The sequence below is a fragment of the Lagenorhynchus albirostris genome, chromosome 3 (assembly GCF_949774975.1).
Source record: "Lagenorhynchus albirostris chromosome 3, mLagAlb1.1, whole genome shotgun sequence".
Lineage (NCBI taxonomy): Eukaryota > Metazoa > Chordata > Mammalia > Artiodactyla > Delphinidae > Lagenorhynchus > Lagenorhynchus albirostris.
Window position 1 is genome coordinate 76,259,615 of NC_083097.1, and position 14,574 is coordinate 76,274,188.

The following is a 14,574-nucleotide window of genomic DNA, read 5'->3' on the forward strand; positions in this document are numbered from 1 at the left end:
ATGATGGAAAATTGTTCTCATGATACACTCCAAAGATGTAGCAATAAAGGGATTTTTGAGTTTAGAAAATCTTAGACTCAGTTTTCAGTGAACAAAAACAGTAAATTACAGGGATCTTCCTTCTCTCTGGAGTTGTCCCTACCCTAGTGCCATTATTTTATACCTGATCTGGAGCAAAGGCATTTTCTAGACCCTGTGGTACAGAGGACAGAAACCAGATGTTGCGAATGATGCTGAGAAGTGACCAGAGATTAGCAAGAGGATGATTTGGATGTGATTGATCAGTGTGATTTCTATTTACTTAAAAAGCATCACATGGTTTGCTTAAAGTTTATGGGGAAAAAAAACAATTGAAGAGTGATGAAATCCTGAGGTATAGTTTAACGAGGTATGAGAGAGATTGGGAAAGCAGCTGATAGTGCTTCTCAACAAGAAAAGCTGAAAGATCACATGCTAAGTGTTACCTTACTTGATCTTTTCCAACTCTTCCTCATTAGCATTGTCTGTAAATGAAATAAAGCATTTTCATTATCTTATCACTCAAGTACAGGACAGGGCAGCCAATTGTTTTCTGGAGGAAGCTTGACATTTAAACAGCAAACGGTTTCCAGCAACAATTATACAAGACAAAAATTGTTTTTCACGTACACGCAGCTAGAAGCACCTTTAACATTCAAGCAGTCTTTCTGGTGAGAGTTCATTTCCTTTATTCTTTTGTACAAAGAGATGGGACAGTATATTTTAAATAGAATGGAAAATTTGAAATATCTTATTGATAGGAAAAAAACACACTAAGTCTCCCAATTAGCAATTGTTACTTTTGGTGGTGGAGGCTGATGATGTGCCATGACTTTACAGGGTGTATAATAACTTTTCTCTTCAAACTCATTCAAAGTCCGTTGCATTGGCAGCATCTTAGAATTGCCTCTGCTTCCAGTTAATCTTTAATTACATCAGGGTTGACAAATGCTTTCGACTGAGAAAAAGTGCTGCATATCGTGATGGCTATTAGCGGATCTTCCTGCTAAATGTTTAGCCATGATATATCCTTTAAACTAGTTTTTTTTGTGTCATAGTAAGAGATATTTATGACTTCAAGTTTTAATTAAGGTTGATGGAGATTTGTGATGAGTGCCCAAGATCACTGGTCTCTTGCATAAAGTAACTCATAAAAATCCAATGGCTTTTAATTTCCTCTCCAGTTTAAAAAAAATTCTCAATGAACACTGAGGTATTAACTTCCTGATAACCTCTTTACCCTCTCTTAGCTTTATCATTACTTTTAAGGCAGATGAGGGAATATCTGGAACAAAGAACACAGCTTATAGAAATGCTTGCCATATTTATATATCAAGGAAGTACACTCATGCCTTTAAGAACCCTATCTCCTTCAGCAAAATTCACTATAAAGCAAGACCATTTCAGAAACCACTCATAAATTACAAAAATACAAAAAAGGAAAGATTTTAATATAAGAGTAAGTCATTTAGTAGGCAACCTTTGGCCTAAACCAAGACAAAGGAATTATGTAGAGGTTCTAGAAGGGGAAAGGAGAAATATCATAAAATTGTCAAGGTTAAGGATACATTCCTCTTTTCTGCAGATAGTGGTTTTATAGGTTACATTTTCTCTATATACACTCTGTGTTAGATATTGACCAAAATATGGAAGGGAAATAGACTTCCTAAGGTTACAACAGTGCCCAATTTTTTTCAAATGGAGTCAGGAACTGCAAAGTATTATTTTATATTTTTTCTAAGTACTAATGTCCAATTTATTCTGAAGCAAAACCCACCATCGGGTTAGGGAGATGGACGTTTAATAGATGTTCGTTGTTGATGTTAAATGAGTTAGTCGTCGTCATCACCACCACCACCACCACTTTCTCATCACTAAAAGGCAATTGGACACGAAATACTTTTGTGGTATGCCACGTTCATAAAAACTGCCCCGTGAAGAGTCAGGCAATAAATTTTCAACTTTCTCAGAAAGTAGAGTTTCAGTGAACAAAGAATGATAATTCCTAGGGACAATGTTCTGAGTCAAATCAGGTGAGAACAATTAACATAAGTAAATCAAAAAGGAAAATCTCTTAACTCATGGCCATTTATCATCATCAACTAGTATCAAAGAATCTTACAAAGTTCCATTTGGTAAGAAATGCTACTACGAAAAAGGGGCTAAGAACATGAGGAAGAGTTGACTCTCAGGGTAACACTATTCAATATTACACAGATTCACTACTGCTGGTCAAAGCCACATCCCCCCCCTCAAAACTACTGCACGCGATTAACCTTCCACATGTAAAGCAAACTATAGGGTTGGTATTTTCCTGTCTTTCAAAATCAGTCTTACAAACAAGATGCATGGTATTATTTTTCAGATTGGGACACTGATACAAACAAAAGGTCAGTGATTTCCCTACGTACCAGTATGAAAGATTTGGCAGTTACAGGGACCAATTCATTATTTTCCTGGTTCAGTTTCTAGGAAACTGGTTTTCTAGGGTTAAAGTAGATTCAGTAAAACTGGAATCAGTATAAAAGTTTTCTAAAAAGTGAATTTAACAGACATACTATTAACATTGTTACCTTTACTAACTGTGGGACACTTAGAGAAGAAAGATTGGGGAATGTTAAACACAGGGGATGAAGCAAATTATAGAAAAATAAGATTTATTTTTTGCTATTTGATCTTAACTTCAGCTGAGAAACATATGAATTTGTTTTTGAAAGTGTCATTATCTAATATTATAGTACCTTCAAATTCTTTATTAGCAACTCAACTTTCTTTGAAGCCCAATAAATGGAATAAGTAGCATAAAAATATGGCCTATGAGCTGCAGAACTGATTATGTTTTTAAAAGATTCCACAATCTCAATCCATTTTTTGCTTTTCCCTTTTGTTGCAATGATTTTTTTTTAGGCAATTACATGACTACTATAGATATAAAAAAAAAATCACAGAATGGCTAAATACTATGGTAGATACATATTATAAAACATATATATTAACTGTTTATAGGTGGATATTTTTTCAAATGTTAGCCTATGGAATAATTCAGAAATTTTTCAAAAATAAACCATAGAGAAAAATATATTTTTTGAATTCACTAAAGATCAACTGAGGTTAATTCATATGTTTCTTAAAAGTTTTTACTTTTTAGCTTTAGTCAAGCAATTTGTTAGGTCTAGGTTATCTAATAGAGTGTGTAACACAAATTAACTCACTTTTATTTCATAAATCCTCCAATGAAGAAAGCTGTGGATTGAACTCTGCTAGAAAAAGAGCCAGAAAGAACTCAAACACACTATCAGACCAAAATACCATATATATAGGACACACATATATGCACTACACACTTTTGCAGGATCAAACAGGGCATGCATTCAAAACAGAAATGACAGTTGTGTCATGCAAGTCATCAACATGCTCCCCAAGAAGATTTTGGTTTCTCATACATACAACACTGAAAATTTAAAAAAATATATATATGTTAACATCTGGAATCTTTTAAAAAAGACTCAATCATGACTCAATGGAGAATATTTTAATATAAGCAACTATGAAATACTTTTGCTATGACTCATATTTACTTCTTAATTAGCTATAATTAGATGTTCCATGTTTGAGGGGCTTTAGTAGATACAGTAGGCTGGTAGGGTTTTCAACTTGTTCTTCATTTTTACTGAGTTCTAGAACTGGCAATCCACACAAGGAGAAATCATCCCAACCACATGATTCATGGAACACACTGTCAGTATTAACAGTGACTTAAACACTCACAAGAAAACTGATTGAGAACTCTTAGCACTTTGTGATGCTAAGCCCTCTGTATTTCCAGTTACTCATTTCTTCCCACTTTTGATAGCATTTCTTTACATTAATGTTCTACTTCCTACTTGATGGGTAGGATTTATTTGTCAATGGCTCTTGAAATTCATATCATCCATTCTCCATGTTAATCCTTAAAAAATATTTAGCAAAGTCTACAAAACACAGGCATAAGAATAAACATGTGCTTTTCTGAACTAAAGTCTTAAGTCCCAAAAGCTTAAAATAGGTTATTTCTGAGCTAATAATCAAAGAGAACAGAACTCATAATTTTGCTGTGTGAAGGTCAATGCAAAATCATCCTCTATTCCTTCTCTATACATCATTCCGAATAGTAAGTGGACTTGTGAAGCATTTAGTAACTGATTTCTGGTTGGCTGCATTATGAGTCTGAATTTCTCTAAATAAGATTTGTTCTTGGATAATTTGTGGAAGTTCAGCATGTCATTTTCACTGCAGCAATATGTTATATATTTCAGGCATATAAAAATTTAATTTGAAGATACATTGGATAATTGACTGTTTTAACCAAGAAATTTCAAATGTATTCCAGGGAAATATATTTAGCCAATACTAGACATGTTACCAAAAGAAAAAAATACAGTGATGTGCTTCTAATTCATCGTCATCATTAGAACTCTTGAGAAGAGCAATATAGACTGATTTTAATCAGATTATCATTAATAGAATAATTTTAAGAATTCAATAGGAAAATTAAATCATTATCTCCAATATTGTTTGTGACAACCTCAGGGATTTGAATATGGAACTAAGAAGGAAACTTAAAATACCTTTCCCTGGACCTTTGAAGCATCCCATCAAGCATTCTCTAAGAATCCTCTTAGAGATTCATCCACAGCCTACTGAATAACCACTAGGTACAGAAAGCTGGACTAGGTTTTGAGAGGAGTCATCATAAGAAAGGTAATCAGAAGCAATAATTTATATATATATAAATATTTATGAATTATTATTTTTAACCAGGAGTGATGGGCTATAGGACAGAAGTGAGGTGAGGTACAGTACAGGTATATTTTAGGTAGGAAAGGTCACATTGAAGAAAGCTTGGACTTGAGAGGAGGTCAGCTGTGTAGGAGTCTGTATGGCTGCATAAAGGTTAAAGGCTACAAGTGAGGGAACATATGTCACTCATTGGAGAGTCTTAAAGCCCTTCATCAGGAATTTCCATTTCATTAGAGAAATAACCACACGTCACTGAACACTTAGAAGAATAAAGAGGGAGTTATAGAACTTGGTACAATGCTTATAGATGCTCCATAAGTGGTTTTTTTTCAATAGATGCCTACAACTGGCATCTCTTAGTCAGAGTGTCAAAATCTCCTAGCTAGTGTCGCTTGCCAATTTTAGAGATCTTAATTAATAACCAGCTCTAGAACTGCTATATAGACCGAAATAAACAAAGGGGAAAAAGCACAAATTTATGTCTTTGTTAGAAATTTTCATCATATAAAGTATATGCTTAGAAGCCCCAATCCCAATCTAGGAATCCAATTAGCCAGGATACTGGGGGTCCCAACAGAATTTCCTGTAGGGGACCTTTCATGCTTCCTCCCCTGTCCCTGCCCCAGCTGCTTGTCAACAACCAACCCCAGGCTCCTGGTTATTGATCACGTCCACAAGGAGGAGCCAGTATAGCCACACTGGTCACTCTTCTCACTGCTTCTCAGTTGTGGCTGAAGTCAAGGGAGCTCGCCAGCCAGAGGCGAACTGCTGTACCTTTTCTGAGGCACTGGCCCCTGATAAGCCACTTGCTTCTCTGGTGAAGAAGAGAGAAGCCAGGTGAGAGTCCAACATGGGAAGGAAGAAGACACCGGTTTTCAGTTGCTGCAGCAGAATCAATCCAGTGCTATTTGGGACTGTGAAGGGGGAGGCATGAAGTAAGGCAAGCAAATGAAAAATACTCAGCAGTAAAAGATTTTTTTCCAAAAAGCTAGGGTAGCCAAAGAAATCTGAACCAAGAAAATGGCATGAAGATTTCAGGAAGAACTCTTTGTGTTAAGGGTGAATGTGGCTGGAGAGATACGATAAGGAGAAAGAAAAAGGAAGAAAAGAAGATTAATAATACCAGATTTTTGATGTGTAACTGTTTCATGTAACCTGTTTTCGTTCCTATTCGTGTTTGATAAATCACTGATGACCACTATAATATTTTAAAACGATCTTTTCTAAATAGAAAGACAGTGTGCCTAAATAAGTTTGAACAGCAGTGGAGATTGAAGGGTTTTTGAGAGAATGGTTGAAGAAAAACGAATGTCAGGAACTACTTTGCCTGTGCTGACATACATTTGTGTGTAATTTAGAACAACTCAGCAGCCTCGTCGTAAAGTCTCTTGATACTAACTTAATCCCTCAAACCCTCAGTTTGATGTTAGAGTATTTAATAAATATGATTTTAATGTAAAAAATCAGCAGACCCTCCATCACCAAATCACCCAAATGACTAAAACAGCTGCCATATCATTTGAATCCCCAGTAATACTGGCAGTTTGGGTGGTTTGGAGACACGTCCTAAGACCTCAGGCACTTAGGTATTTTCATTTATGGTGTTGTCCTTCATTAAAATAACAAAGGATCCCCCCCCAAAAAATATTCTATCACCAAGTTTTGTTGATTTTACCTCCTATAGATAAACTTAATTTCTTTCCATCTCTACCTCTTGACAATTCTAATCCAAATCTCCATCATCTTCCACCAGGATTTTCAAAATAGCTCCTAGGTGGTCTCCAAGCATTCATTCTTACACTTTCATCTGTTTTCTACAATGCAGCTACACAACAAAAGGCGAATAAAATGATGCCACTTCCTATTTACAGACTTTTCAAAGGCTTCCCATTGCTCTTTGGGGAAAGACCACAAACCTTAACATGGCCAACAGTCCCTATGCAGTCTGGGAGTCTCCCTTTCACTGTCATCATGCACCAGGATCTTTCACACTCTGTTTGCTTCCACCTTCTCCAAGCTCCAGTACTTTTTCAATTCTTGGAGTGCAGCTTGGTTTCTCTAGCCACAGGGCCTTTGCATGTGCTATTTCCTCTGCTTGAAATATTTCCTCTCTTCCTGCGTTTTTGCCTTTATCAACTTCTATTCACACTTCAGACCTCATCTCCCATTTGACTTCCTTGGAGAATTCCTGTTCCCGACAAGAACAAATTCTCCTATATTTGCTCTACAGCAGCATGCACTTCTCGTTTATGGCACTTAAAACAGTTGTCATTTTACATTTCCTTCCATGATTATTTGATTTCTGAGCTCTCCACTGGATTTCAGTTCTACTGTATCCAAAGGGTCTGGCACAGGATTTGGCTTATAGTAGGTTCCTCGTGAATACCAGGATTATTTGAATAAATGAACACTTATACTTTATTCCTGTGTATGGATTAGCCAGCTAGCATATACTCCTTGGCTTGCACTGGGTGAAATAATATATTCTGAATTGGTGACTTTTAAAATGATGGGCTTTTATTTCTAAATGTTCTCTGTGAAAAAATGTCCTCACACACCCTTCCATCTGCGCATATGGGCCTATGCCCGTGCACATACGTTCTTTTACAGTGCTACGTTCTCCAAGTAGGTATTATTTGATAGTACTTGTTTGAAAAGAAAATTTTTTTCCTCACTGAATGAAATATAGATACTTAAATCATTCTTTGCAAATATTACATATGTGCTCGTTATTTAATTTTTTTAAAGGATAGAGAAAAATACCTTGAAAAGGGTGAATTTTTCAATGAGTTTAAAACACTTCCAAATTTGAAGTTGTAATTCACTATTTTTATTTACAATCTAGGGAAAAATGCCAGTAATACCTTTCCAGCAGAAAACATATACCAACTTTAATCATGCATTATTTTAAACCAGCAATACACACATTGCTGAAATAGAGTATTTAAACTTGCCTAAAAAATTATGTCTACTCCTAAAATGTGTTGCAATCAGAACTAGTGAGAATAGCTACCAGTATGTGAAAGTACCCTGAGTCTAATAAATAAATTCTGGTAAATTGTGGCAGAAAGTGCACTGGCAAGCATACCGATGCAGGTCAAACCTGATATTTTTTAATGTCACTTCAACAGTGCTGGAGTAATTAGCTCCTCTGTATCCCTTGTCAGTTTCTCATAGCAGCATGGTGTGCAAGGAAGTACACCCAGCCAGGGCTGGAAAATGGGTAACACCGATAAGGAAGCCCATCAAGAAGATGAAAAGTACTCATTAATCATTCATCAAACAAATACCAGAAAGCAGAAACTCTATTGTAATTTCACCTCATTTTCTTTGTTATGGTACATCTGACAATATAATCAAAATAGTAAGGTCTGGACACCTCAATGTGGAAAAATATAATCTCTGAATAAATACCACCATTTGCTACAAATAACAGTCTGAAATTGGAAAATAAAATAATGATAAAAGATGCAAATGTATCCCTTATTTATAAGAGGTTCTGATTTGGAGAATAAAATAGGAAATTTGAATTTAAAAAATACAACTAGACTACTGATACCCAGGATACTCACAGAAACAAAGAACAGGCCAGATCTTCTTATGCTGTTTCTCTTTAATATTACCTCTGGGTTCAGAGAAGGCTCACGACATTCAAACAAGTGAGCTACAACTAGGCTGAGGGGGAACTTACCACATCCCTGTGTTCTCCTTCCTTAGGGGTAAGGACGACTGAGAGCAAAATGATTCCAAGATCATGGTCAGGATAGCGGGGATCTTTCAGTGTGACGGTCACATCCGTGGGCCTATGATATAAAATATTAAGATTTTGAGCATGAAGGAAACCATCGACAAAAGGCAAACTACTGAATGAGAAAAGATAGTTGCAAATGATATATCCAATAAGGGTTTAATACCCAAAATATATAAAGAACTCATACAACTCAATATCCAAAAAACAAGCAATTTGATTTAAAAATGGATAAACATGTTTCCAAGAAAGACATGCAGATGGCCAACAGACACATAAAAAGATGCTCAAAATCACTAATTATCAGGGAAATGCAAATCAAAACCACAATATTGTCACCTCACACCTGTCAGAATGGTGATTATCAAAAAAGCAACAAACAATAAGTGTTCGTGAGGTTGTGGAGAAAAAGGAACACCTGTATACTGTTAGTGGGAATTTAAGTTGGTGCAGCCACTGTGGAAAATGATACAGAGGTGCCTCAAAAAATTAAAAATAGAACTATCATATGATCCAGCAATTCTACTCCTGGGTATCTATCCAAAGGAAACAAAAACAGCAATTGAAAGAGATACATGCACCCCTATGTTTATTGCAGCATTATTTACAATAGCCAAGATATGGAAACAACCAAAGTATCCATTGATAGATGAAAGGATAAAAAAGATGTGGTATTTATGTGTATATATATCTATATATGTATATATATACATACATACACACACACACACGCACACACAAAGGAATATTACTCAGCCATAAAAAGAGAGTGAAATCTTGCCATTTGCAACAATACAGATGGACCTGGAGGGTATCATGCTAAGTGCAATAAGCCAGACCAAGACAGATAGCATATGATTTCACTTATATGTCAAATCTAAAAAACAAAACAAATGAAAAAATTAAACAAAGCAGAAACAGACTCATGGATACACAGAACAAACTGTTGCCAGAAGGGAGGGGAGTGGGGGAATGGACTAAATAGGTGAAGGGAATTAAGAGGCATAAATTTCCAGTCATAAAATAAATACACAGGGATATAACATACAGCATAGAGAATATAGTCAACAATGTTGTAATAACTTTGTATGGTGACAGATGGTTACTAGACTTATTGAGATTATTTTGTAATGTCTATAATTGTCAGAGCCACAATGTTGTATACCTGAGACCAATACTGTATGTCAACTATGCTTCAATAAAAAATAAATATATAAAATAAAAAAAGATTTTGAACTGTCATTAAATGAATAAGCCAAAATATATACTATATATATATATATATATATATATTTAACATCTTTATTGGGGTATAATTGCTTTACAATGGTGTGTTAGTTTCTGCTTTATAACAAAGTGAATCAGTTATACATATACATATGTTACCATATCTCTTCCCTCTTGCGTCTCCCTCCCTCCCACCCTCCCTATATATATATATATATTTTTTAACATCTTTATTGGAGTATAATTGCTTTACAATGGTGTGTTAATTTCTGCTTTATAACAAAGTGAATCAGCTATACATATACATACATCCCCATATCCCCTCCCTCTTGCATCTCCCTCCCACCCTTCCTATCCCACCCCTCTAGGTGGTCACAAAGCACCAAAACTGAGTTATCTGTAGTGAGGTGAATGGACGTAGAGTCTGTCATACAGAGTGAAGTAAGTCAGAAAGAGAAAAATAAATACCATGTGCTAACACATATATATGGAATCTAAAAAAAAAAGTGGTTATGAAGAACCTAGGGGCAGGACAGGAATAAACATACAGACGTAGAGAATGGACTTGAGGACACAGGGAGGGGGAAGGGTAAGCTGGGACGAAGTGAGAGAGTGCATGGACTTATATATACTATATATTTTTAAGAAGAAAAGAAATTTTGTCTTCCTTTAATTTCCTGGTACAATTTTTGTTGTTATTAAAATAACATCAATGTATTAAGTTGTCCAATAAATCATGGGCCAATTGGGTATACTTGGATTCACTGCCTAAGTTTCAGCTCTTCATGGGGTTCTAGAAAGGCTGTGGGGTTGCTGGAAAGGCTAAGGAAGTACAGCAGTATTAAGAAAACTGTAAGGCCCTTCTCTGTGATCTCTAAATACACAGAGAGCAATAGCAGCTATTTTCTATAAATTTGAGTCCAACAACTCAATGACGGTCTTTTACTGACCACTACCTTCCTTTTAGTTCTTTAAGATTTTTTTTTCTTAATCAGAAGTATGATTTAGAGTAAATAAACAAGTGGGAGAAGAGGAAAATATAAAATATAAATTGCCTGATGTACATTATAAATATACTTTAAAAACAATGTATAGTTATTTGAAGAACTTCTATTTAAAATAATGCTTCTATTTTTGGCTATTTAAACCTATGCCTAAATTTTTAGATTCAGAAATGCAAGGAAACCAGCACTTAGAAGAGGTGATCAATACTTAGAAGGCTTCAGAATTAGATAAGTATCTCTGAGGAAGAGATTATGAATTGCGCAATATTACCCACAGTAACTTTTAGAAAATAATGTAGAATACACATTCAGTTGATAATGTGTAGGTAATATCTTGTTTACATATTTCAATTAATATTGAACAAATAGGGGTTCATGCCCTCCATAAGCCTAAGGGACTGTGGAACATTCAGCACCACACTTGAATCCTGAAATGTTGGCAAATTAGGAATGTTCCCTTGCTTGTTCAATCATTTATTCATTTAATTCACAAAACATGAATTGAACATATGTGATACTAGGTTCTGGGTAAAAACCAGCAGTCAAGCCCAAAGATAAGACACTTGTCTTCATGGAGCTTAACATTTAGTAAATGATACTGTTGGATTCTAGTACTGGGGAGATGGCTTGATGGGGAAAGTGGTCCAAATAAAAACTTTCAATCCTGGCTGCACCTCAGAATCAACTGGGAAGCTTTTAAAAAGTGCATAATCCTGCACTCTATCCATAATGATTCTGGTTCTGTAGATTGTGGGTGGTGTCTGGAAATCTATACATTTATAAAGGTCCCCAAATAATTTGGGGGAACCACAGGTACCTTTCAATGCTAAGATTTTACAATACTAGGACACTCTTTCAAATGATGCTTAATTTACCAATTCAAGAAATGGTGTTATGAAAAATATGAACAGTTTTTTGATGTCAGGGGTTTTAATTGAAACATAAGTAACCTATCAAACTGATAATATACATAAGTTACAATAGTTGTGAATGCAAATTGCTCCAATATTAATTTAGTTATAACTAATCATTGTGGTTTGATGATAACAACTTGTTCCTTTTATTTTAACAAATGCATATTAGGCATTATAGTATATATGTATATATATATGTACATACACACATATGCATATATATACACACATATACACATATGTATTTATATGGGGTTACAATTTGATTTGGTTCATTTTCCTGTAAAAATGATTACATATAAAAATTAATAGCCAAAACTTCATTACAGTTTATAATGATTACATGATAAAGATTTAAGAACATTTGTAATTCTTTATGATGCTTATTTATTATTTTTTTCAAAAGCAATACCTTAATGCATTATATAGTAGCATAAGTATTTATACGGCTACTATTATTATCCATCTGTCTACATCCAGAGGGTACTGATTTCTTTTTTTTTTTTTTTCCAGCCCCACTGCATGTCTTATGGGATCTTAGTTCCCCAGCCAGGGATTGAACCCAGAACCCAGGCCCTTGGCAGTGAAAGTGCGGAGTCCTAACCACTGGACTGCCAGGGAATTCCCATGTTGATTTCTATACATAGAATGTAATGGCATACACAAATATGTGATTTTTAAAAGTGGTGATTTGATGTTTATGTGGTTTTGAGGGGAGGGTATAGTTAGCTAAATACATAAAATAAGTAATGTGGTAAAATAAACACCAAATGCTTATACATAATCTTTTGGTTTTTTACCCATCTCATATGTTTTTCCATTTAAAATTATTTTTCACCAGTAATCTATCTTTAATAGAGAAAAAGAGAAAGTTATGCTCTGTGATTAAACGTAGTAATTTGCATACCCTTATGCAGAATCTACAGAGAAAATAACCATGGCCTTTACGAAGAACAGCACAGCCCAGTCTAGCTGGAGCTCAGTTTCATGATAACGGACCACATACGACACCACCTAGGACTTCCTTCAGCCATGGTGAGGGGGGGAGCAAGCAATCACCCCGAGGTCAGGCCTGCTAGTCTCTGGGTTGGAATGAAGGACACATAGGAAGTATAGAAAAGGCCACTCTTTTGTCCAGTTTGAGGCACAGATGACCATTGGAAGACCACCAATAAGCTGCCACTGTGCTCAGACTACAACATATAAGGAGTTCTACTATTTTTATTTCATCTACATTTAAAATATAAAGTTGTGATCTGACCCATTACTCTGCTTTCCACTATTCCTGCCACATGATATAACATGATCATCTAAATCAGCGGTCCCCAACGTTTTTGACACCAGGGAGCAGTTTCATGGAAGACAATTTTTCCACAGACCGGGGGTTGGGGGTTGGGGGGTGGGGGATGGTTTCAGGATGATTCAAGCGCATTACATTTATTGTGCACTTTATTTCTATTATTACTACATTGTAATATATAATGAAACAATTATACAACTCACCATAATGCAGAATCGGTGGGAGCCCTGAGCTTGTTTTCACTTGCCACTCACTGATAGGTTTTTTTTTTTTTTTACATCTTTATTGGATTATAATTGCTTTACAATGTTCTGTTAGTTTCTGCTGTACAACAAAGTGAATCAGCTCTATGTATACCTATATCCCCTCCCTCATGAGCCTCCCTCTCTCCCTCCCCCTCCCACCCCTTTAGGTCATCACAAAGCACCAAGCTGAGGGGCTTCCCTAGTGGCGTACTTGTTAAGAATCTGCCTGCCAATGCAGGGAACACAGGTTTGAGCCCTAGTCCGGGAAGATCCCACATGCCGCGGAGCAACTAAGCCCGTGTGCCACAACTACTGAGCCTGTGCTCTAGAGCCCGTGAGCCACAACTACTGAGCCCATGTGCCACAACTACTGAAGCCTGTGCACCTAGAGCCTGTGCTCCACAACAAGAGAAGCCACTGCAATGAGAAGCCTGTGCACTGCCACAAAGAGTAGCCTCCACTCGCCAGAACTAGAGAAAGCCCGCCCACAGCAATGAAGACCCAATACAGCCAAAAATAAATAAATAAATAAATTTATTTTAAAAAAAAAGCACCGAGCTGATCTCCCTGTGCTATACAGCAGCTTCATGAGTCTGCAAGCAATGGATTTATTATGGTCTCTGTACAGTCAAACCTCTCTGCTAATGATAATCTGTATTTGCAGCTACTCCCCATCACCGCCACAGCTCAACCTCAGATCATCAGGCATTAGATTCTTATAAGGAGCACGCAACTGTGCAACCTAGATTCCTCGCAAGTGCAGTTCACAGTAGGGTTCGCGCTCCTATGAGAATCTAATGCTGCTGATCTGACAGGAGGCGGAGCTCAGGAGGTAATGCAAGTGACAGGAGCGGCTGTAAATACAGATGAAGCTTTGCTCGCTCGCCTGCCGCTCCCCTCCTGCTCTGCAGCCCGGCCCCTAACAGGGGTTGGGACCCCTGATCTAAACCAGATCTTTAAAACCACCAAAGCTGATTTGGCAGCCTCCTTTGCAATCCATTCCAGCACTACTGGACCTTTTTTTGTTTTGTTTTTTTGGTACGTGGGCCTCTCACTGTTGTGGCCTCTCCCTTTGCGGAGCACAAGCTCCGGACACGCAGGCCCAGCGGCCATGGCTCACAGGCCCAGCCGCTCCGCGGCATGTGGGATCTTCCCAGACCGGGGAACGAACCCGTGTCCCCTGCATCGGCAAGCAGACTCTCAACCACTGCGCCACCAGGGAAGCCCCACTGCTGAACCTTTTAAAACCTATTTTTTCTTCTGTAGTATTAATCAATTCTTAGCTCCTATGTTGAAATACATTAAAAAAAATAAAAGCCCATAATTTGGTGCAAGGAAT

At 36.7% G+C, this 14,574-nt stretch overlaps 1 protein-coding gene across 8 annotated transcripts in view; it reads right to left on the bottom strand.

Annotated features, from left to right (window-relative positions):
* Positions 1–14,574, bottom strand: part of MCTP1 (multiple C2 and transmembrane domain containing 1) — a 539,066-nt gene that overhangs the window by 241,430 nt on the left and 283,062 nt on the right. For 5 of the 8 annotated variants that reach the window (XM_060143285.1, XM_060143282.1, XM_060143288.1 and 2 more), the window contains exons 5-6: positions 8,489–8,600; positions 465–503 (exon numbers count right to left, since the gene is read on the bottom strand). In XM_060143285.1, coding sequence (XP_059999268.1) covers positions 465–503; positions 8,489–8,600 — 151 coding nt within the window. Of the gene's footprint in view, positions 1–464; positions 504–3,230; positions 3,276–8,488; positions 8,601–14,574 lie in introns of all 8 variants that reach the window. The other 3 variants (XM_060143280.1, XM_060143286.1, XM_060143283.1) reach the window with 2 other exon arrangements.